The sequence below is a fragment of the Trachurus trachurus genome (genome assembly GCF_905171665.1).
Source record: "Trachurus trachurus genome assembly, chromosome: 11".
In the NCBI taxonomy this organism is placed as follows: domain Eukaryota; kingdom Metazoa; phylum Chordata; class Actinopteri; order Carangiformes; family Carangidae; genus Trachurus; species Trachurus trachurus.
The window spans coordinates 24,912,763-24,933,689 of NC_139904.1; the positions used below are offsets into that span (position 1 = coordinate 24,912,763).

Below are 20,927 nucleotides of genomic sequence, written 5' to 3' on the forward strand. Positions count from 1 at the left end.
ATTCATTAAACATAATCCATAGCGACAATGACACAATATAAAGGCATTCTGTACAAGTACAAATTCATTCACTACTTTACTTAAAAGTAGAGTTTGATCAGATTAAGGTATCTCAACATGCAGAATGACATTTTTTCTGACTGGCACAGCATCATATAATAGATTATTAGCCTATAGTGTAAGCATAATTTTAATGATGAACAGGATGCATGTGGTGCTAAGTTAAACAAAACAATATGATGTTGCTGGGTAGTTTGATATCCTATGCAACAGTGCATTGTTTTCTATAGGCTAACAGATTTCAATACTACTACTACTAATAAAACTTATCTGGGGAGGTGAGAAGATGTGTGTTTTAGTTTACAGTAGCCCAAATGAATGGATTTGGGCTTCATACTTTTCTCCAGTGTTCATGAAAAACGTATAATATCTTTGTTTTCGACGTCCAGTGGGTTTCTACATAGGATACCTCCACTGGTATTCCCCTTTGTTTGGGAGTTATTTATCAAGTTCAAATTGTAATTCAGTCACTTGCCAGTAGGCCAAACATGACAAATGCAGGTCAGTAGCACAAACCCGGAATTGCAGCCTAACCGCGTTTCAGAGAAATCCCTTTGAGACCGGTGACCTCCTGGGTGTGAGAAATTACTTCTACAAACTAAACATTACCGCGTATAAGAGCTATGAGGTCAATTTCGGACATTATTCGTGTAAATAAATGCATGTAGTTACAAATGGGGTGGAGGCTCGCGGTAGCTAACAACGGCCCCCTGCTCCCATTGGTCGAAGATGTAACTGACAACGGGGTCGTCCAATCAGAGTCTGTTGCGGTGAAGCCTCTGGTCCAACCAGCATCAGCCATGCAAATCTGAACCGAAGTTTCCCCAGTAGCAGCACACTAGACTGACAGCATTTAGCTTCTCAGATGTTTCATTTTCAGTTTACGTACCAACATTAGGAAGATTTTAATCACCGACGAATAACTCCTGCACTGTACGGGACTGAAGAGCACCGCGGTCCGCTATGTTTACACCAGAAGTTCCGGTTAACTGGTAATTAAAGCGGATAGCTAACTGCTAACAGCTACCATAGCTATCTACAATTTCGCCGGTACAGGCGGACCTCTTTGTCTGACAGGGGAAGGCGTGCTCTTTTGTTAGGCTTTTCCCTTTGTCCAGTGGGGAAAGAGGAACTGTTTGGTCAGGATTTCCTAATTATCCGCAGTTCTGAAAGTATTTAGAAAATGCAAATCGCGAAAAAATACTTCACAGAAGGCCTGATTCAGTTAACCATCTTACTCAGTTTGATAGGAGTTCGTGTAGATATCGACAGCTACTTGAGCGGCTATTATTCGCCCCTGATAGAGATTAACTTGGGTCCTAGCTCAGCCTACACCCAGACACCCTTCCACAATTTGAGAGACACCCTTGACGGATACAGTGTGCACCCAAAATGTCCTGAGTTGGACTATTTCTTTGCGAGTCGCCGGCTCCTTGACGAGGTGAGGAATCTCGGCTCCCCGCGGTTCCCCACACAGCTGAACGCATGGCTGGTGCACCAGGTGTCTGCCACTGACCGGGCCGACTGTGGGCCTTCAACCAGCAACAACACCGACACCAGCACGGGCTTAGAGAGCCCCGAGGACGGAGCCAGGGATGGCAGCGAGCACCTGCCTGACAGTGGACAAGAGGTGTGCCAAACAACCCCTGACCTCGGACATGGGCCTTGTAGCGCCGGAGCCTGCGGGTTTCTTAAAGAGGCAAGTGTGTGTGTCTGTGTGTGCAACATAAAGTTAAGCTGACTTAACAGCTAACTAAGCTAACTAGCTACACAGTTAAAGTAAGTATACAGATTAAAAGAGCTGGTGAGCTACAGTTATAACTTCCTCAATGGTCAACTGAATTGCTAATGCTATCACAGGCTAATTAGCTGCATTGCCTCCTATTATACAATCTGGGTTGTCCACCCAACAAGTCATTTATTATGCTGTGAACATTTCCTGGTGCGTTAGGGAACTGTGTAATTACCTCGTGGTAAAACTTGAAATGCATTTACTTTCACATTTGTGCGAATCTACTGTGGCAGTGTTTGCTCTTCTGCTGCAGGGGACCTCTATTGATCATAGCACGATTCCTACCTCGCTTTAAACAATACCTAACCTGTATAAAATAATGGACTTATCCCTAGATTAGAACCAGATAAGGAGGGCAGTTTAGTTTGATGTCCAGCACCACAAGTATTCAGCTTACTGTCTGTTGCACCTGTCACTCCTCACTCCTCACTATGCCACATTAAGCCCCCCTCCCCTGAGTAGTAACATAGGACAATACCATTGACTTCACAAATGGGAGCCCAATAAGATTAGTAATTCTCCAAGTAGGCCAGTTTTTCTAGCACATGGTATAAACAGCTGCCTGGTGGATGTCATGTCCTGAGGGCTGTTGATGTGGTCAATTGTGTAACTATATCCCCTTTCTTTAGACACAGCCGCCAGCTGTGAGCCCTGAGAGGTGGAGCAGGGAGGCTTAGACACACACCCTGTTTGCTTATACAAAAGCGGTGGTCCATGCTTGAACACTACCTCCTCTTTGAGTTCTGTTCAAATGGGTAATAACATGTTGACACATCTTTTTTTGTGTACCCCTCTTTTGCAAAATAAGGCCACTTAAATACGACTTAACTGCTTGTGGTGCAGTGTTTCAAGGGAGAGGACGACAGATGTGATATTTGACAGTAAAGGGGGGAAAAAATCAATAACTATCTACATTTGCTAGGCCGGTGGAAGCTGGAAAAGCTTCTCCAATGGAAGTCGACAAGATCAGACAGGGCTTGGGCTGAACTGTGCAGGTGTTGTGTACTTTTGCCTCCAGCATTAACGTAAAATCAGATTCAGCAATCACTCTTGATGAGATACAGCATTTAGGCCAAAAGGAGGTGGGAAATAATTTCTTAAATTGAGTGTGGAGACATGAATGTGCCTGTGGCAAGCAGCTAGTGAACATAACATCTAAATGTTACATTATGTAACAGCTATTACAAGATTACATCATCAGTTAACATACTTGGTCAGTATATAAAGACTTGCACACCAGCTCATACATTTGTGTCTCAAAAAGCAGTGAAGTCAGCTGAGATTAATTGTTGACCCAAGTCAGCACATTAGGGGGTCAATTCCTTCTGGAAGTAAAACAACTGCCGTTAAAACAAACCCTTTCTCTGTCACACCAGAACAAAAGTCATTGCTTAAGGTATCCAGTTATCAGCAATGGCTGGGGTCACTGAACCAGAGATGTAATTGTATTCAGGGTCTTTGTGTGTCAGCCAAATAACTGACTGTTTTTCTTTTCCTTCAATCCTGACTCCCCCCGATTCTCCTGTGCCCCAACTCTATCTCTCCTCTCTCTACACCCGCCTATCTTTGGCCTGCCAGGAAAGTGAAGTCAAAGTTAAAGAAGAGGAAGAACCTGCTCCGCTCATTCAGCTGGCTCACAGCTCCACACTGGAGCAAGAGGTATGACGTGGCCTGTTACAGTTGATTTTGCATTAGTTGCAAATATTGCACTTTGCATCAATGTTTGAAACGGTTTTCTGAAAAGTAGCTGTACTGGTTTTTTGTTGCAAGAGTACACACTCCAGTGTTTGTTAGCGAGTTACTTAAATAAAATTTACCGTCATGTGACATGTAAGTTGAATCTTGCATTGTCCCTATTTTTAAGCGGGGGATTACATTCACGTGACTTCATCACTTAAATTGCACCATTGTGATGCCAGTGCCAGTCATGTGGAAGCACAACAATTACCATCTCTCACAGGGAAAGACTTAAAGGGATAGTTCAACATTTTGGCAAATGGCCCATTGCCATAATCCCTATAGACACAAGGTAATGAACCTGCACAGCAGCAGGTTCATTACCTTTATTTGTCGGTGCAAGCTATTTTTAGAACGGCGGAGCAGAGCCGCGAGCTGCTCAGAGCTACGCTACGGAGGCTAATGGGATTTTTTGGTTTCCCTCATCAAACTCATCAAATACACAATCCAACAACTCCAAAACGCTCTGGTGGACAAGTTGTGACCTGCACGTTCACCACACTATGAGATAATAATTAGAGATGGGACTTTTTGTCGACAAAACGACCGACATTCGACACATGCTCCCCTCGACAAAAAAAATAGAGTGTCGACATGTCAAGGCGGCGGGGCTTCTGGGATTGCCATGTCTTTCAATATTTCCTATTCAAATAAACAGCAGAAAGTGCCACTTTTCCCCTAATGAAATAAAATATTTTAAATAAAACAAATCCACTTTTTCTAAATGGGATAGCTACTTGACCCTCATTCTACTTCACATGTGACGGGAGCGTGCGCGCATGCTGACAGGCGACAGAGTCAAGAGATCAGCTGTCCGGGCTCCCTGCAGTCTCAGGTGATCGTGCACTGTTGATGACGAGTCCGGGTCCGCAAAAAGGGCAAAACCATGGGCAAAACAGGTGGATGCAATGGTTGCGTTCTTCGTAGAGGACCGCGGACATGCACGAAAGAAACCGAATGCGTGCTGCCTCGTCCGCTCGTGCCGACAGCAGCGTTAATATCTGCTGCTGCTGTTTAAAAAAGAAAGAAAAGGGCAGACAATTCGACAAAAAGTCGACAGTCGATTTTCCAAACCCTAACCCTAACCCTTCCAATTCCCATCCCTAATAATAATAGAACGTTACAAGACAGAGTTGTTTTCAAGGTAAATGCAGAGACTGCTTGCCGTAAAACTGAACGTGCATCAGCGGTTTTGCATGAATTTACCTCGAAAACAACTCTGTCTCGTAACGTTATTATCTCATAGCGTGGTGAATGTGCAGGGCACAACTTGTCCACGAGAGTGTTTTGAAGTTGTTGGATTGTGTGTTTGATGAGTTGGATGAGGGAAACCAAGAAATCCCAATAGCCTCCGACGTTCTAAAAATAGCTTACACCAACAATTAAAGGTGTACAGATAAGAAAACTGAATTTGAGCCCACTCTGGATCATAAAATTAATATGATAACTCATCTTTCAGACGATGTAGGCCACACTTTGTGCAAAATTCTATTTTTGAGTAAATCCGGGATGAAAGTGTGTATTTTTTTTTTTCGCATTGGATAATGCAGGCGCATGGATTATACGTCAGCCTGTACACGATTCACCAGCCACTGATATTGGATCCGTCATCCGTCATTCAAACGTCTGAGACACGCACACACACACAGAGCTCGGTCTCGCCCCAAGCTTTGAATATCCCGCCCGCTCGATAACGACCAATCAAATTCGTTTTCCTTACTCGGGTAAACTCGTGTTGCAGCTCGTGACAACTCGGCGCGACAAACAGGACAAACGGCCATTTCTGTACACCTTTAAAGGTAACAAACCTATTGCTAAAACTATAGGGATTATGGCAATGGGCCAATTTGCCAAAATGTTGAACTATCCCTTTAATATTTCACAGCCTTTACAGCTGAATTTATACTAGGGCTGACCCCAAAAAATCGAAGCTTCGAAGCTTCGTTCCTTGCCATGGTAATCGATCATGAAGTCCGTGATCGATTGTTTATTTTTTTTCCTTTTTTCCTTTTTGACACGGTTCTAACAATTGTTACATTAAAATGAGTAGGCTACTTGGCATCTGCCTGATTTTGGAGATATGCAGTGTTTGTTTGCCATTACTTTCATTATTTCCGCTATGATCGCCCCCCCACCCCCCCGGTCAGATGTTACAGTCGCCGCCGCCGCCGTCGTTGTCACTTTGAACTCTGACACAGTTGTTCAGATTGGGATGTGACTTTAGCAACAAAACGTGTGTGTAAATAATATGTTTTGTCTCTTACAGAGTCTGCTTGACGGTATGACTGCACTGTCTGATCCTTCACAAAACCCTCCTCCTTCCATTGATATTGACCAGCACTGGAGCAATTTGCTCTCTCTGTCTGTCACTGACCTTGATGTAAGTTGTCTCCTGATGCACCTTGTCTATGCTGGAAAATACATTTTACATGAAGCTTATTATCAGTTTGTAATCAGGAATTCATATGCATGAGCTATGAATCACCAGTAATTCACAACAGAGTTACTATAACCCTAAATGCATGTCTCGTGTGTAGGACTTGGACTCTCTTGTCACGGACACAGACATCATCACCAACGCCATCAGCCATAATGTCAGTTTGCACGATGCTATGGTAACTGGCGCTGGAGCCTTTGGTGTGCCTTTGGAGAGAGGCGAGGCCAGACCAGTCGCACAACAACAAAGAACCACCTTCCGCCTGGAGTCCACGGGCTCCTCGCACTCAGATGTGTCACCGGGGATGGCCGTGGGCTTGGCTGCTCTTCCCTTCGCTTCAGTGTGTAATTTAACTGCAAATGAGTCATCACAGAGCGCACTGGGTGGCTGTCTGGATGAGGCCGTGTTTGACCAGATCAATCAGCTAGGTTTGGAAGGCCTAGACACTATGGATACTCAACTGATGGGCTGTCTGGAGAGCATAAACCCACAGGTCCTTGAGGACTTGGACTCGGACTCTGGTCTGTCCCTGGAAAGCAGCTCTGGAGGTCCAGTCTCCCCAGGTTGGTTGAAAACTTTAGCAGTAATGCAGATTAAATTTACGGTATTATTACCCCTTACTTATTTAGCCAAGAATTTGTTTGTTATGTGAATTAATACAATCATTAACTTCCTCCTTATACAGGCTCATCAGAGATGTCATCGTCATCCAGTTCGTATTGCGAGGATGAGTGCGGAGCGACTGGCTACAGCAGTGATGCGGATTCAGTCCCCTCAAAAGGCATCGTGGACTACACCTCGGTGTGGTCACCTGTTGATCTAAGTGAGAGCGTGTGGCACGACCATAGCTACCCATCACCTGCTTTCTTCAACCCGCCTTCAGTAACACTTCCCCACAAAGGCATCAAGGAGGAGCCCCTCAGCGATGACGAAGGATCAAGGTCGGACGATAGGGAGATGAGTCGCGACGAGCTGCGTGCCCGTGCCATGTGCATCCCGTTCTCTGTCCTGCAGATCGTCAACATGCCCGTGGAGGAGTTCCTGGAGGTTCTCGACGGTCACGGTTTCTCCCCCGATCAGGTGACGCTCCTGAGGGACATCCGAAGGCGGGGGAAGAATAAATTGGCAGCGCAAAACTGCCGCAAGCGCAAATTGGATGCCATCACAGGGCTCCAGGAGGAGGTGGAAAGGCTGCAAGCCCAGAGAGACAGGCTACTGAGGGAGAAACAGCTTACAGCCAAGACAATGGGCGCTGTGGGCCAGCAGATTAAGCAGCTGACCAGAGACGTCCTGGCCCGGCTAAGGGATGAGTCAGGACAGCCCCTGAACCCAGAGAGATTCACCCTGCAGTGCGGGGCTAACGGGAGAGTAGTAGTTCAGCCTGTAAGACGGCCCGCTGTCTCCACAGCAACTGGCAACAAAACAGACAAGAGGAAGAAGGACAAAAAGCAGTGATGCAGTACTGCCAGCTGAGACTTGAGCTTTTACAGTTTGGATGTTTCTGAACTCACTTGCCTGACTCTGGTTTTGGGATCTCCTTTTTTTAAGTGTGCGTGTGGATTCACCGCTGATGGGAGCCTAAATCGTCAAAAGCTGCAAAAAAGAAAACAAACTCAGAACATAAATAAATAAATAAAAATCTCTGTAAATAAAACATCTCATGGGGAAAATGTAGCTTACACACTGGAGACTCTTTGCTCATTAAAGATGTACAAGGCACCAACGGGTGGTTGAAGGGAACAACTAAGCTGCTGGCAACGCTACCAGTATCTCTTTGTGCCTGTTAACATTTAAGTCCTTGAGTCTTGTTGTCTTTACAGATAAGCAAAGACAACCAGACTAAACTGTGTCTAAACTTCATGATGGCCAGCATGACAGTTACTGGATAGAAATCTAGGAGGGCGATTCTGTTCGTTTGTTTCCATGTACTCTCACCTCTCAATGTATACCTATTCAGTTTAAGGAGGCGGTTAAAGATTGTATTTATTAATAGATCTGAGGTTCTGAAATGCAAATATGCAGCATACGAGACTGTCAAGGGCAGTATCTTTTTTTCATAATGGAAACTTTATCTCAAATGCTAGGGCTATTGGGACATTACATAAAGTTTACAGGTTTGTTTCAGATAATTGAGGGCATGTACTGTTGAACAGGAAATTGAATGGAAACTTAAAAAAAAAAAAAAAGATTTTGTTCTTTTCTTTATGCCTTGATGGCATACAGTATACCAATGATTAAACTGACAAGGCCTTAATTTGCTTGGAAAGTGTTTTGGTTACTGTGCGAGTTTGAGCCACAGATGAACATTGTCATAACAAAAATGTTTTTGAGGCAACCATTTCTTCTGTTGTATTAGTATTGAATAATTAGTTTGAAGCACAATTCTGCTTTACCCCTTTCGTTTTGACAAGATTATATTCTACCTCACTCATTAGTTTGTGTTTTTGATTTTGGCTAAATAAAAACAAAAAAAGCCCTTTGTAGGGGAATTTAAGTGCACTCATGAACTAAAAATCCTTTGTTATTAAAGTGGCCCGGAATGGAACTAAAACCATCCCATTTCTGGAAAAGGTAAAAATACAATCACCAACTCTATTTAATAGGATTGAATGTTGTTTTTGGATGTTGCTTTTTTTTATATATATATTTGAGATTATGAGAGACAAATGAAGTATTTAGTAGGTTGCCCTGTGATTCATAGGCACACTGCTTCATACAGTCAGCAGAGTGAGTGAGTTAAATGGAGAAAAGCGCATCAAGTAGTTAATAGTGTGACTCAATAAGTATTTTCCCCCCTAGTCCCTCACAAATTTGTATTTAATTTCCTGTTTTGACCAAGCGTTAACTTTGCTCTTTGTATAAATGCTTAGGGAATTTCAAATGCTCTTGCAAGTGTTGCTCTTTCTGATTAAAAAAAGGAAAAAAGAAACTCAACCAGTGGTGTCTCTTTGTTGCTCCCCATTGTTGTGTCACTATCTGCTGAAAAAGATGAAGTTCAGAACAAGTGCATGTCAGTTATGCTGTCTCCATACGTCATGCAATGAGCTTGCTTAAGTGCTAATTAATTACAGGGTCCAAACCCTGCAGTTGATTACATAGGGGCCGGCCTCTCAGATGCACAACATAGTTGTTGGGGGAGGCGCAACCGCTAAGGTAAGAAGAAGCGAAGCGCGTTTTCCTTCCAGGTTGCCGTAGAAAGTGCCACGATCTTAGCTTGGCGCCCGTCCTGCAGAGCTGCGGAGCAGAGATAAAGAAGTGGCTGACCGCGTGGTTAGGAAGCATCACTGAAACGTTTTTCTGATTTGAAGGTGCGTATGCAGACTCTTTTTAAACGGTGCAACATTTTGCGCGCATTTGACCAAAGCAACGCGGCAGTAGCTTTGTTCACCAGCTGCGCCGAGTATGGGTAAGAGGGACATTTGCGAGGGAAGAGTGAGCCGTAGCATTAGCTAGTGTTAGCTAGCTGTGTTATTATCAGAACCTGTTTACACGACTACGTCGTCAGTGTATGCTAACAGTTTGTGATGCAAGTGTATTTTACAACATGATGTCGTGTCTGGGATACATTAACAACCACTATCTAAGAGCACAAGACTGTCCAGTCCGTGACTTAGTTGGACCGTCGGGCCTGTAAAGCTAATTCGAGTTTTTTTTTTCTTTCTTTCTTTTTTTTTTTGTTATCCCGGTTAGCCTAGCATTAACCGCCATTTGCCTTTTGCCGCCTTGTAAATTGTTACTGTAAAACAGCTAACTCGCACTTTTAGGTCGTTTCTTCATGGCATTCGTCTAATTTAACATTGCCTTGACGTGTGCTGAAGTAAAGTCGGTGAGATGTCCTTTTCTACCCAGGACAGACAAGAGACCAGCTACAGTTAGCATACATGCTAATCTCCATAATGTTATCTCGTTTGGCTATGTGAGACCAGATGGTTCAGTAATCTTTTGCACAATGCTCGGCTAACTAATCCGGGTCTCAACCCAGTATTATTATTATTATTAGTATAGTAATGATTTGTACACGGTGCCAAAGTTGCGTACATTAGCAACTCCTCCTTGGAGACAAAATCATCAGTTAGCCTAGTACATCAGTTGCTTTATGGCTCATTCACATGTGAAAGAATTGGAGCATGCTAGTGTCCTGTTTTTACTTTTACTAAACGAGTGGTTTTATTTCATTCATTCATTCATTCAATGATGTGATGCATTGCTCAAACTTGAACAGTTGAACATTTCCACACTTCCTGTTGTCAGGGCACAATATGGGCAAGAAGCAGAACACCAAGGGGGGGAAGAAGGATGCATCGGAGACACAGGAAGAACCTGAGGAGTTTGTGGTGGAAAAAGTGTTGGACCAGCGTCTTGTCAATGGGAAAGTAGAGTTCTTCTTGAAGTGGAAAGGATTTACAGAGTGAGTTGCCTGGGACACCTGCCCCCCCACTCCAGCTGAGCTGGAAGTGCTTCCCTGGTATGGGGTTGTGCTATGCTTTTGTCCATTATCATTGTGGTTCATTGAAGAAGCTGTAGTTCTCCATACAAGATAGCTTTTAAAGTATATAATTAGCATTTTTATTGTCAAGGGATGATTTGAGATGCAAATGTTCACCTCTTCCTGCTTCCCCTAGAGCTGATAATACCTGGGAGCCAGAGGAGAACCTGGATTGTCCGGAGTTGATTTCAGCGTTTCTGGAGGCACAGAAGAACATCACAGAGAAGCCTGCCCCCGTAAAGAGGAAGTTATCAACAGAAGAGGCAGAAACTGAAGCAAAGAAGAAAAATGTGGTGAGTTTCACTAACAGTTGTGTGCGTCTCTCCACCCAGGACTTTGTTATTGAGATGACACAAGTTGAATCAAGCAAAGAGAATCTGCCACATGAGGATTGTTGAAAAAAAAAAAGCACCACATGTAATCGTGACTGTGTTGCACAGGTCACCCAGAAAATTTTAATAGCACCATTGTTACATGAGATGTAGGAAGATCTGATCTGAGTGTGAATTGATTTTATATATAATATTGGTGTTGATAGTAAGCCAATGCAATTATAACTATAAAAAGGGGTTGGTACTACAAGTTTTTCTTCATCCTGCTCCTTTTCATTTATGGTGACTTTGTGTACATTATGCAAATATGTGCAACCGTGTGAAGTATGTAAACCATGAATGGAATAAATCCAAATGAAATGAAAATTTGAAACACGGCTATTGAAACTGTTGTAGAGATCAAGCAACTAACTGCAGTCAGAGTTGTTATGTAATCTAGGGAGGATACAAGCATGAACCACTAATCTATTTTATTGCATATGATCGTGTGTTCTGTTGTCACCACTTGCAGCCTGAAAAACCACGTGGCTTTGCTAGAAACCTTGACCCAGAACGGATCATTGGAGCAACAGACAGCAGTGGTGAATTGATGTTTTTGATGAAATGGTGAGTAAATTAACATACAAACAGCTAACTGTCTCTTTACATGTATTGCACTGAAGATGTTTTAACATCCTGGCTTTCTTTCCTACAGATTAAATATGTAGGAAATAAATGATAACAGTTTGTCATAATGATTTTCTCTCCTTTTTTTTCCCCCTCTCTTTTTAGGAAAGATTCAGACGAAGCAGATTTGGTCCCGGCCCGTGAGGCAAACACTCGCTGCCCTCAGGTGGTCATTTCCTTCTATGAGGAGAGACTGACATGGCATTCCTGCCCAGAGGATGAAGCTCAGTAGTACTTTCCCCCTCTGTCCCTCCAGTCCTTCGCACCACCTATGCCCTTTTCCTCAGGACTGACTTTTCTTCCCTGGCTTGCCTTCTAGTTTTAGCTATCTTTAGTTATTGTTGAAGCTGTTTCAAGACTTGAATTGTGTGGCAGTCAAGGAGAGGCATGTTGTACATAGTAGCTGAGTTGACTGTGAGAAAACAGGTGATGGTGTTTTGATGTTTAATGAACCAAGTCTTCCGGAATCATATTATCATTTGTGGTGGCGGCCGCCTTTATTCGTACCTGGTTAAATTGTAAAAATTCAAAAGACCACTTTGTTATTCTGTCAACCACCTCTTGTATTACCGGCCCAAGCTCAAGTGAGATGCAGCTTGTTCTTTTTCACACTAGTGCTGATGTTTTGTCGAATTACATTTTGTATACTTTGTGTGTAAATATTATTTGAAGTTCTAATAAAGGTTTTATGTGACCAAATCCCATGGCTGAACATTTTATGAACAAGGAAATATATATTAAGTTATGGAAAGTAAAATACATACACAGACCTAACTGTAAATGTTAATCAGATTTATACAACTTGGGTTTTGTTTTGATCTTGATAACAGTGATGGAAAACTGGAAATGTGTGAAAACTAATCAAGTTTTCATAGTAATTATTGAAACCAGGACGCCGGGTTGAAAGAACAAAGAAGATAAAGACATTCCACAATGTTTGTTTTTGACCACAGTTAGAGCATTTTTCATCTGCTCCCCATGGAGTTTGACCTCTTGTCACAGCATATGTTTTCCCTTCCCTGTTCCCTGCACATGACAGGCTCAAGGGAGTCAATGCTCATCAAGTAATGGTGAGGGCAACTCGGTGGTCCTAAATGACCCATCTGCACATTTGTACATGCAGGTACTAGATACCACAGCAGTTAGGAGACAACATTACACTTCCAGTTCATGCCATTAATGAGGAAAATATACTTTCTATTTGACTGATCTTTACCAGTCCCTTCTTGCATTGAGATTGCTTTAAAAAAGAGAAGGATATTCAGGGTACATTTCTATAGTCTGACCTACCAAACAGTAGGATGTAACAGTTTAGTCCCTCTTCATTTATAAGGGTTAAACGTAGGACATTTATTTGTGACATTGTGACATTTCTGCTTTTTAAGTAAATCATTTCCATCCCTGCCAGTCCACAGGGACACCTTTCAATATCCTCACCACCTCTAACAAACAGCTGCGATCTGCAGCGGTGGGCCATGTCACCAGATGGCATGTCCACCTCTGTTGTGGATAACCGGTCTCATGACTGGTATTAGGATGTGGGAGATGGACTTTGGCCCTTTGTGCATTAGTGCAGATGATGTTTCTATGGCAACTCAATTTTCAGTTTCCATGGAAAAATCCCTAATGGCACATACTTAAGCCACCAAAGTAACCCCACCTCTCCTCCCCAGATAGATGTCCAAAATATTACAAAACAGGATTTTGAATGTTTGTCACATGCTAAAATATTCAAATTTTCTTTTCTATAGCCTAATTAAGACCATTCACAAGAAAGCACACGTACAAGTGGATAAATAACATTTAACTACAACAAAGACACCACATTACAAAGGTCCTAATGGGCATCACGAGGTGTGTGTGCGCTTTGTAAATACATGGACAACAAGAAAGAACACCTCTTCTAAGGACAAGACAAGAGACAGAAGGGCAGGAAGTAGGCTACACTCCCATTTCTTTATCTTGATTAAGTCAAACCTCTTATCTTTGCAGAACAGTCCTTGCTTGTATGCAAATCTCCTCAGACCACGGCAATACACACTTCCACATGATGACAGTTTTAACCCCCACTTTTAACTGTACATTTTCCTCATGTTATGTCTCCACATAACAGTTATAAAGTCAATATCCAACATATTGCATTATGTAATATGCATATAGCTGTTTTCAAAATACTGTATAATGCCGACATGAGGGAAGAAGTGGTCTCTTTGAGGTCACCCCTGACCTCAACAAGGACATCATCTGTGGCTTTGTTGTGTGTAGCACATGATGCTTGTCTATCCACCAGAACAAGGAGCAGTTTACTGAGTCAGCTTTTCCTTTTTACCGCTTCTTGAACTGAATTTATATGCAGCCTATCTAATGAGAGGTTAAACCAAATGAAAATCATCATCACAGGGTGAAACTGAAAGGCTCCTCACCTGTCCCCCAAGATAAAGAGGCCTTTATATGAAAATTAGCAGACCTTTGCCTACTCTCAGCACCTTCACCAGTATTATATTTAAGGTCACGAGACGTGACAGTTATTGTGTCCTTGTCTCCTTCACAGCATCTTGAATTAGACTTCTGAGGACAACAGATAGGAACTCTCTTTTCCATTCTTAAATCTAAACTGTAATTGCAGATGATATATGTCTTGGTGGTAATATTAATCTTTCCATGGTGGTTGTTGTTGCCTGGATCCTGCATCAGGAGAGCAAGTGCTTGTATCTCACTTCATGAAAAGTTAAAGTGAGTGATGCAGGTGTCTCATCTGATCCTTTGGTATCTTGAGAGAAATCTGTAAACTGTAAAGAAAAAAAAAATCAGGTTGTTGGTTTACAGGAGCTATAAACGACAGAGTAAAATTATAAGAGCTTGAGGCATGTTGCTTCTATACTGTGTTGTCACATCTTTTTCTCAGTGGGACACAGACTTTGCTTGTGCAGTGTCAACAAACTGTCTCAGCAAATGACTAACTGTAAAAAATCACAGTGTATCACCAACTCCTGTCAAGAGTCACAGTAAAACTCAGTGACAGGCTGATCCATGGGAACACTTTTAGTTTCCCTCACTCTTACTGTTATGGATGGATGACCTGAGCCGTCGTTCACATCATACATCTAGTATGATGTTTCTTTGTTGTGGCTGAAATGCCAAATGTCATTCAACTGGAAGAAGACTGGGACATAAACATATTGTGTTAGACTGATATCTCAGTAGCCTATTATGATATTATCCAAAAATTACCCCAAAAATACAGTGGCTTCTTGAAATCGTCATATGTTTTGAAAATCTAGTAGGCCTTTTAACATTTATTTTTAAGGAAGAAGGGCTACTTTTTCCCCTCTGAGATTATATTTGTGAGTACAAAGTATGCAGTCTGTCCTATAAAGATTTTATTTCCTATAGGCTATTAATGTCAGGTAAAAAAGAAATGGACTGACTCCTTGACTTACTTTAAATATTTTATAGCCTATCAGATAATAGCATCTAATTGGACCATTAAAAAACAAAAACAAAAAAAACAGGAACCATATCATTTTAAATGAGTGAGTGATAATGGTCAATTCAGTATCTTATCTCACTCGTGTTACCATCCGTTACTTTCCACTTCTCCTGCCTCCTCCCACCAGGTGAGACCATTTAAACTGATTCCGCCTCCGAGGTTGCGCACAGCACGTTTCTCTCTCCCAAGAAGGACAGCGGCTCATTGTCTGGCCGTAGGAGGGCTCAGTGAAACCAGCGAAATTTAATCATATATATTTTTTTACGACTATTTATTGTGTGTTTTGAGCGTATTTTATCCGTGAACGAGCCGCGAACAACCCCCCGAGCGAGCCGAGGCAGAGGTCACAGTGAGTGAAGTCGCAGCAGCTTCAAGTTGAGTTGAGTTGAGTCCAGACAGAGCTGAGCCTCGCGCCAGACCACTGAGCAGCTCCTGGTGTCTCACCAGCCCGAGTCACTGCTGCTGCTGAGGTGAAGGAGGGAAAAGGTAGGACTATCCAGCTGAGGCGGAATTGGTGCAAATGCTTTTTTTCCCCGTTTTTTATACTTTTTTTTTTTTTTTTTTTACAAAAGTTTATCACAGTTTGTGCAGAAGTTTCGGGGCTTGTAGTTTCTCTACCATTTCTGTTTACATTCACGTGAAGTTAACCAATAGTCTATTATTGATATTCCAAAATGTCTTCCGCAGGGACTTTATCATTGCAATCCAAAGTGGACCATCTTATTTCTTATTAGCTTAAATATATTTTGTATTGAATTGTACTCAAGGATTGAGTTTGATAGCCTCTTTGGCTGTTTAAAATGCCTGCATCAGACTATGTATGCAGCCTGCCAAGGTTCTGCTATGTCTCATTTCAGCCCTGTGGTATGATGGATCAGAACAAGCAGATATATTATTTTTAGTCATAAAGCTCTGATTTTCTGTGCTAACTGTGTGCTGCCCACAGCAAAGTAGGCTACACTGATCATATTATGTAACTTACCATGGCTGGAGAACAATGGAAGTTGCTACATTGAAAATGCACTTACAGCATCCAGCTTTAAAGGTTGGGACCTGTTTGATCGCTAACAACAAACTGTCCTGAACAGGAGGTCAGTCAATTAAGTGCATCTCAGTACAGTAGGTCCATGTGATGAGCCGGTGGAGTAGCCTCGGGACTTTGTTTTCAAAAGTTTATTTCGTACTGACTTGGACTTGAGGCTTGACATGTGTTTCATTAGAGTGTGAAGGGGCAGATGATCCATCTGCTGTTGCTGAAGCCTTTTGATGAGCATGTCATGTGCGCTCAGTGAATGGACTGAGCTTCTGCCTGCAGTGTGCCTCAAAAGACCTCCTCATTGTTTGTAACTTTGGTGTGCGTGTGAGTCCATGTTAAGGTGTTTAGATCCACTATTTTCCCCTTGCAAGCAAAATCCCCTTCTTTGCCCTTTGTTCCAGCTTTTGCTGTATCAGCTCCAAGTGTTTGTACTTCTAAATCCTTACAGTATTAATTGCCAGCCAGGCCTGTCGTGTACAGAACAAATCTTGCTCTGAATGTGGACTTTGGCTGTTTTTCCTCCATCTTGATGAAAAGCTGAAACCTTTTATTTTCTGGTGTTCATTCGCTGCCACAGACTGTAGAAAGTTTCCATCTGCAACACATTAGTCTTTCCATGCAATAAACACTTTATTTAAATCTTCTTCTTGCAGGTTTGTGTACCTGATATGGACAGCATGCTGGACAATCTCTCAAAAACTGTAAGTGGCCAAAAGCATGTTCCCTCACTGTAGCTATCTGTTTTCGTCTTCTCATTTTGTACGTACAGTGTGTTTGACATTCTGGTGTCCTGTAATTGAAGCCCCTCCCGTGTGGGTCAACTGAAGCAAACATTTATGTATTGTGATTTTAAATACATACATCGATCTTTACCCCCCTCACTTTTCTGAAGTAATGGATCCCTGGTTTTGACTCTTGCAGGAGTTTATCACCATTTGTGTTCGGAATCCAAGGCTCCTTAAAGACGACCTCTGGCACACGCACGTAGAGTATGAGATCTGTTTACAGGTAAGTCTCTTTTTGGGGGGAGGGGGGAGGGGGAGCAAATCTCTCTTGGTTTATGTATTTTACATTTCTATTGAAGTCTTTTACAGTCTATTGAATTAATGTTTCCTTGCAGACCAATAGCATGTGTTTTCGGAAGAAGACTTCCTGTGTAAGACGCCGGTACAGTGAGTTTGTCTGGCTGCGACACTGCCTGGAGCAGAATGCCCTGATCATGTACGTAAGCTTCTAAATTCATGGCAGGTGCACCAAACTAAAGCTAACGTAATCTAATGCAACAGTCCTGCAATGAATCCTCTTTGTTTAAATTGTTTGAGAGGTTTTGAAAAGTGCTAATAGACTTGAAATTTCTATTATATTGGACTTTAAACAAATATGTGATACTCTTTCCCCAGTGAATTACCCAAGTTGCCTCCATGGAACCCTTTCTTCAGTCTGAGGAACACAGAGCAGGTCTCACAGAGGATGAAAGGCCTACAAAGGTTTTTAGAAAAGTAAGTGGCTTTGCAGCTGAATCAATAGCAGCACTCAGATTGTAGAACTGCCACTTAGTGGTGTACTTCCACCCCCACTTCAGGTGTATCTCCCAGGTGGAAGCAAATGTACTGCAACCTGACACCTTTTCAACCGCCTTTGTCATTGTTCCCTGTTTGGCATTGTCTAATTTTTAATAACCCCTTTTTCTCTAGTGTTCTTCATACACCATTATTGTTATCAGACAGCCGGCTTCACTTGTTCCTCCAGTCAGACCTCAGCATCACAAGGATCGAGAGGTGTGCTCTTGGTAAGACCAGATACACGGTGGCAGAAGCCATACAGCGTTCCAGGAATTACATCGGTGGATTAGAGCACAAAGGCTCCTGTGACTCTGACTGTGAAAGGTATGAGTACTGACAGAAAGGTTTATATCAAACTAAATAAACTAGAAAATTCCTCAGTCTGTTAATTCTGATCTGACCTTTGCACCCCCCTCCTCACAGCAGCTCGTCGTCGTCGGGCTTGGGACTAAGCATGGACGCAACAATGCGAGGAAGCCCACTCCCCTTCTATGAGTCCTCTGACAGAGACCCGGAGCTGTGCAGCTGTCTGTCAGAATCCCCCGCCACACTCATTGAGGCCTGATGCACAGCAGTTGTACTTCTACCTTCCTTTCTCTTCCAACATTACTGTACTGATGAGATTGTGACGCTCTTTTCTTGATGTCCAAAGAGCAAAAAAAAAAAAATGCTGTTTTTTTTTACTTCTGTTCCACTTCCTTATTCCCCTTAAACATTTGTTTTAATAATTAGTTTTCTCTTAAAGTAAGGTCTCTATCATTTAATTTGATATGTACTTGAAAAAAATATTTTTCATATTTTAGTAAATGTGTTTGTAATGGTAAATTCTTAAATGTTTATTTTTTATCGGCACTGAAGCTGTACGTGTGCTTAGCAAGGGATGTTTTGAATGGCAGACTGTCTTTTAGAAAAACATTTGAGAATACTTTTAAGATTCAATATGGATGAATAAATTGTCTTTTGAAGAAAATCAGAATAGTGTCTTTTCATTTTCCTCCTGTGTCTGAGTTGGTCAGCACCAACTTGTCTTTGGCTCTGAAGACCCTGTGACATCTGATTCAGGTGAAACCAGTTCAACATGCACTGATTTATCTGCCCAGTAGAGGGAGTGTAGACTACACAGGACCATGAGGGATGGGATGTTGATTTCACAATGTTGAAAATGTTAACCCAGGCCTTTATAGATCATGTGCACAGTGTTGACATGCATAATTAAAAAAAAAAAAAAAAGCAGGTCGCTATAATCCTTAAATTGTGTCAATTTATATGTCCTGATATCAACAATTCACTGTGAAAATGTGAGCAAGAAATAAACTCAGTCTTGAGCCTCTTCTTCTCTGGGTGACTGAATAAGATTAAACATCCAGTGATCACTAACATCTCCATCAGTAATGAGCATCATTGTTACAGTCCCACAAACCTGACCAAGTGCCTGTTGGAACAAAAAGACAGCAATTTAACCTGTGTTTCTCCATGAGTGGCCACTTTATTACCTGTTAAATCTAACAGTTTAAACAATAATGTTCCGTTTTAAGTGACACTGGGATGAACTGGCAACCATGTTTATATTGAGTTTGTAATGGACAGCAATATAAAGATGATCATAGACCCAGTGTAGTCTTGGTACAGCAGCCTATGACTGAAGCTGAACCCTGTCTCGCTGCTGTAGATGGGTATTAATTCACCATATCTGCTGTGCGGTGTATGTGCATGTCGATATCTTGCTGTGTTTGATTTAAGCATCTTCACTGTTGCAATATTGACGAGAAGAGTCCAGTGTTGGTCACACTTCAGCCCTGTGTCGCAGCTTTCCCAGGTGAGATACTGTAGGTCTAATTAAAGGAAGACAGCAAATTAATTTAACTATAAACAGACTGCTTGTGCAAATCACCCAAGAGAAACAAGACAGCCTTGAACTATGTATGTGTGTGTGTTACAGGGATATGGCTTGATGTGTGTGTGTGTGGGGGTGGGGGGGGGGGGACTTGGACGACTGCTGGACAGCCCTGTAAATTGAAAGCTGATGAAAGAAGCAAAGACTCATTAAAGAAGACAGGAGCTGCCCACCCCACCCCACCCCACCACCATCCTCACCCACCTTTCCTCCACCAACCTCTGGACTGACGTGGGCCGGCCCAGCAGTAAACCTGGCCTGTCCCATGTCTCTGTCTGTCCTCTTCTCTCCTTCCCCTGGATGGTGCTGTCTCCCTGTGCGCACAAGCCATAATGAAGCTGTCAGTGACTTCACGCACCAGCCACTGAGCTGTTTTCACACAGCAAACACAGGCCTATATTCATACATACACACAGTGTCTCAAAACACACTGACAGCTGTGGACACAAGTACTCACACACACACACACACATGTATACACCCTGTTGGGAAAGCTGTAGATGAATGAACATTTTCCTTTTCCCTCATCCTCTGTCATTTCCTGAGTCCCACCGGTTTGTGGTTGGAGCTCTCCATCTGTGTTTGCTGTTAAGGTTGACCTTATCAACGCCAACCTCCATGACAGGCATACAGCACGACACACACACACACACACACACACACACACACACACACACACACACACACACACACACACATGTGCATTGTTTGGTTCAGAGCCAGTCAATTTTCTGACAAAATGAAATGCAACTGCAAGTGAAGCGGTGGCATCCTCAGTTTGTGTGTGTGTGTGTGTGTGTGTGTACATGCACGCATCTGCCTTTTTGCAATAGAGAACATCTAGCATTTGGATATTGAGTATTCACGGTACATGTCTATTTCAGCTCAGTAATTTATAACTCAATTTCCAGTGTGCATTGATGCGCTTCATACCTCCAAAACACCAAACAAAGCCCAAACCCAATTGTATTTCAAAGCAATTAGGGTGTCCACTGAGTTGTGAACACGCCACGTTGCAGTGGCTCTGGGCCCGTGTGATATTTTTAATTGTTAATTTTCTGTCACATTAGTCAACTTCAGTGCCTCTGGACAGGTGACCGAGCTCCTGTAGGCAACGCATAAAACCCACACAGAGCACATTCTCAGCTTTTTGATGCAGCGCGGTGGATGGTATTTTTATGTGGAACCTGGAGGGTTGGGGGGTGGGGAAAGGTCCCGCTGTACGTGATGAGTTACACGACGAGATCTTATATCATATTTACAGCTGTTTTATGGTAGGGGAATCTTTCTAATGCTTTTTCGGTGTATGTGGCGGCCATCAATATTAGTATTAGTTTATGAGTCTAAATTATTAGCTCATTTAGAGTTTCACCTGAAGCCACCGCAGGGAATGACTTCACCTCCTTGACCCTACAAAAGCCAACAATGGCAAAAT

The 20,927-nt window shown here is 42.6% G+C and overlaps 3 protein-coding genes across 3 annotated transcripts; all 3 read left to right on the plus strand.

Moving 5' to 3' along the window:
• Positions 1-884: 884 nt before the first annotated feature.
• nfe2l3 (nfe2 like bZIP transcription factor 3) lies at positions 885-8,900 on the plus strand. The gene is made up of 5 exons (XM_083982819.1): positions 885-1,759; positions 3,431-3,511; positions 5,856-5,969; positions 6,127-6,589; positions 6,712-8,900. Exons 1-5 carry the CDS (start codon positions 1,244-1,246, stop codon positions 7,479-7,481), a joined length of 1,944 nt encoding a protein of 647 aa, XP_083838945.1. The 5' UTR covers positions 885-1,243; the 3' UTR covers positions 7,482-8,900.
• Positions 8,901-9,217: 317 nt separating this feature from the next.
• Positions 9,218-12,203, plus strand: cbx3a (chromobox homolog 3a (HP1 gamma homolog, Drosophila)). The gene is made up of 5 exons (XM_083982820.1): positions 9,218-9,334; positions 10,278-10,434; positions 10,649-10,805; positions 11,356-11,450; positions 11,616-12,203. Exons 2-5 carry the CDS (start codon positions 10,286-10,288, stop codon positions 11,740-11,742), a joined length of 528 nt encoding a protein of 175 aa, XP_083838946.1. The 5' UTR covers positions 9,218-9,334; positions 10,278-10,285; the 3' UTR covers positions 11,743-12,203.
• A 4,462-nt stretch (positions 12,204-16,665) lies between these two features.
• Positions 16,666-18,163, plus strand: snx10a (sorting nexin 10a; the record flags this gene model as incomplete). The annotated part of the gene is made up of 6 exons (XM_083981565.1): positions 16,666-16,737; positions 16,958-17,044; positions 17,157-17,257; positions 17,437-17,535; positions 17,731-17,922; positions 18,022-18,163. The coding sequence occupies exons 1-6, from the start codon at positions 16,705-16,707 to the stop codon at positions 18,161-18,163; spliced, it is 654 nt and encodes a 217-aa protein (XP_083837691.1). The 5' UTR covers positions 16,666-16,704.
• Between the last annotated feature and the right edge of the window lie 2,764 nt (positions 18,164-20,927).

Excerpts from the sequence above, each read along its gene's own strand:
- nfe2l3 (XM_083982819.1), top strand. The coding sequence starts at position 1,244 with ATGCAAATCGCGAAAAAATACTTCACAGAAGGCCTGATTCAGTTAACC. Across the intron at positions 1,760-3,430 it reads CCTGCGGGTTTCTTAAAGAG|GAAAGTGAAGTCAAAGTTAA; the intron begins GCAAGTGTGTGT and ends TTGGCCTGCCAG. Across the intron at positions 6,590-6,711 it reads TGGAGGTCCAGTCTCCCCAG|GCTCATCAGAGATGTCATCG; the intron begins GTTGGTTGAAAA and ends CTCCTTATACAG.
- cbx3a (XM_083982820.1), top strand. The coding sequence starts at position 10,286 with ATGGGCAAGAAGCAGAACACCAAGGGGGGGAAGAAGGATGCATCGGAG. Across the intron at positions 10,435-10,648 it reads AAGTGGAAAGGATTTACAGA|AGCTGATAATACCTGGGAGC; the intron begins GTGAGTTGCCTG and ends TGCTTCCCCTAG. Across the intron at positions 11,451-11,615 it reads TTGATGTTTTTGATGAAATG|GAAAGATTCAGACGAAGCAG; the intron begins GTGAGTAAATTA and ends CTCTCTTTTTAG.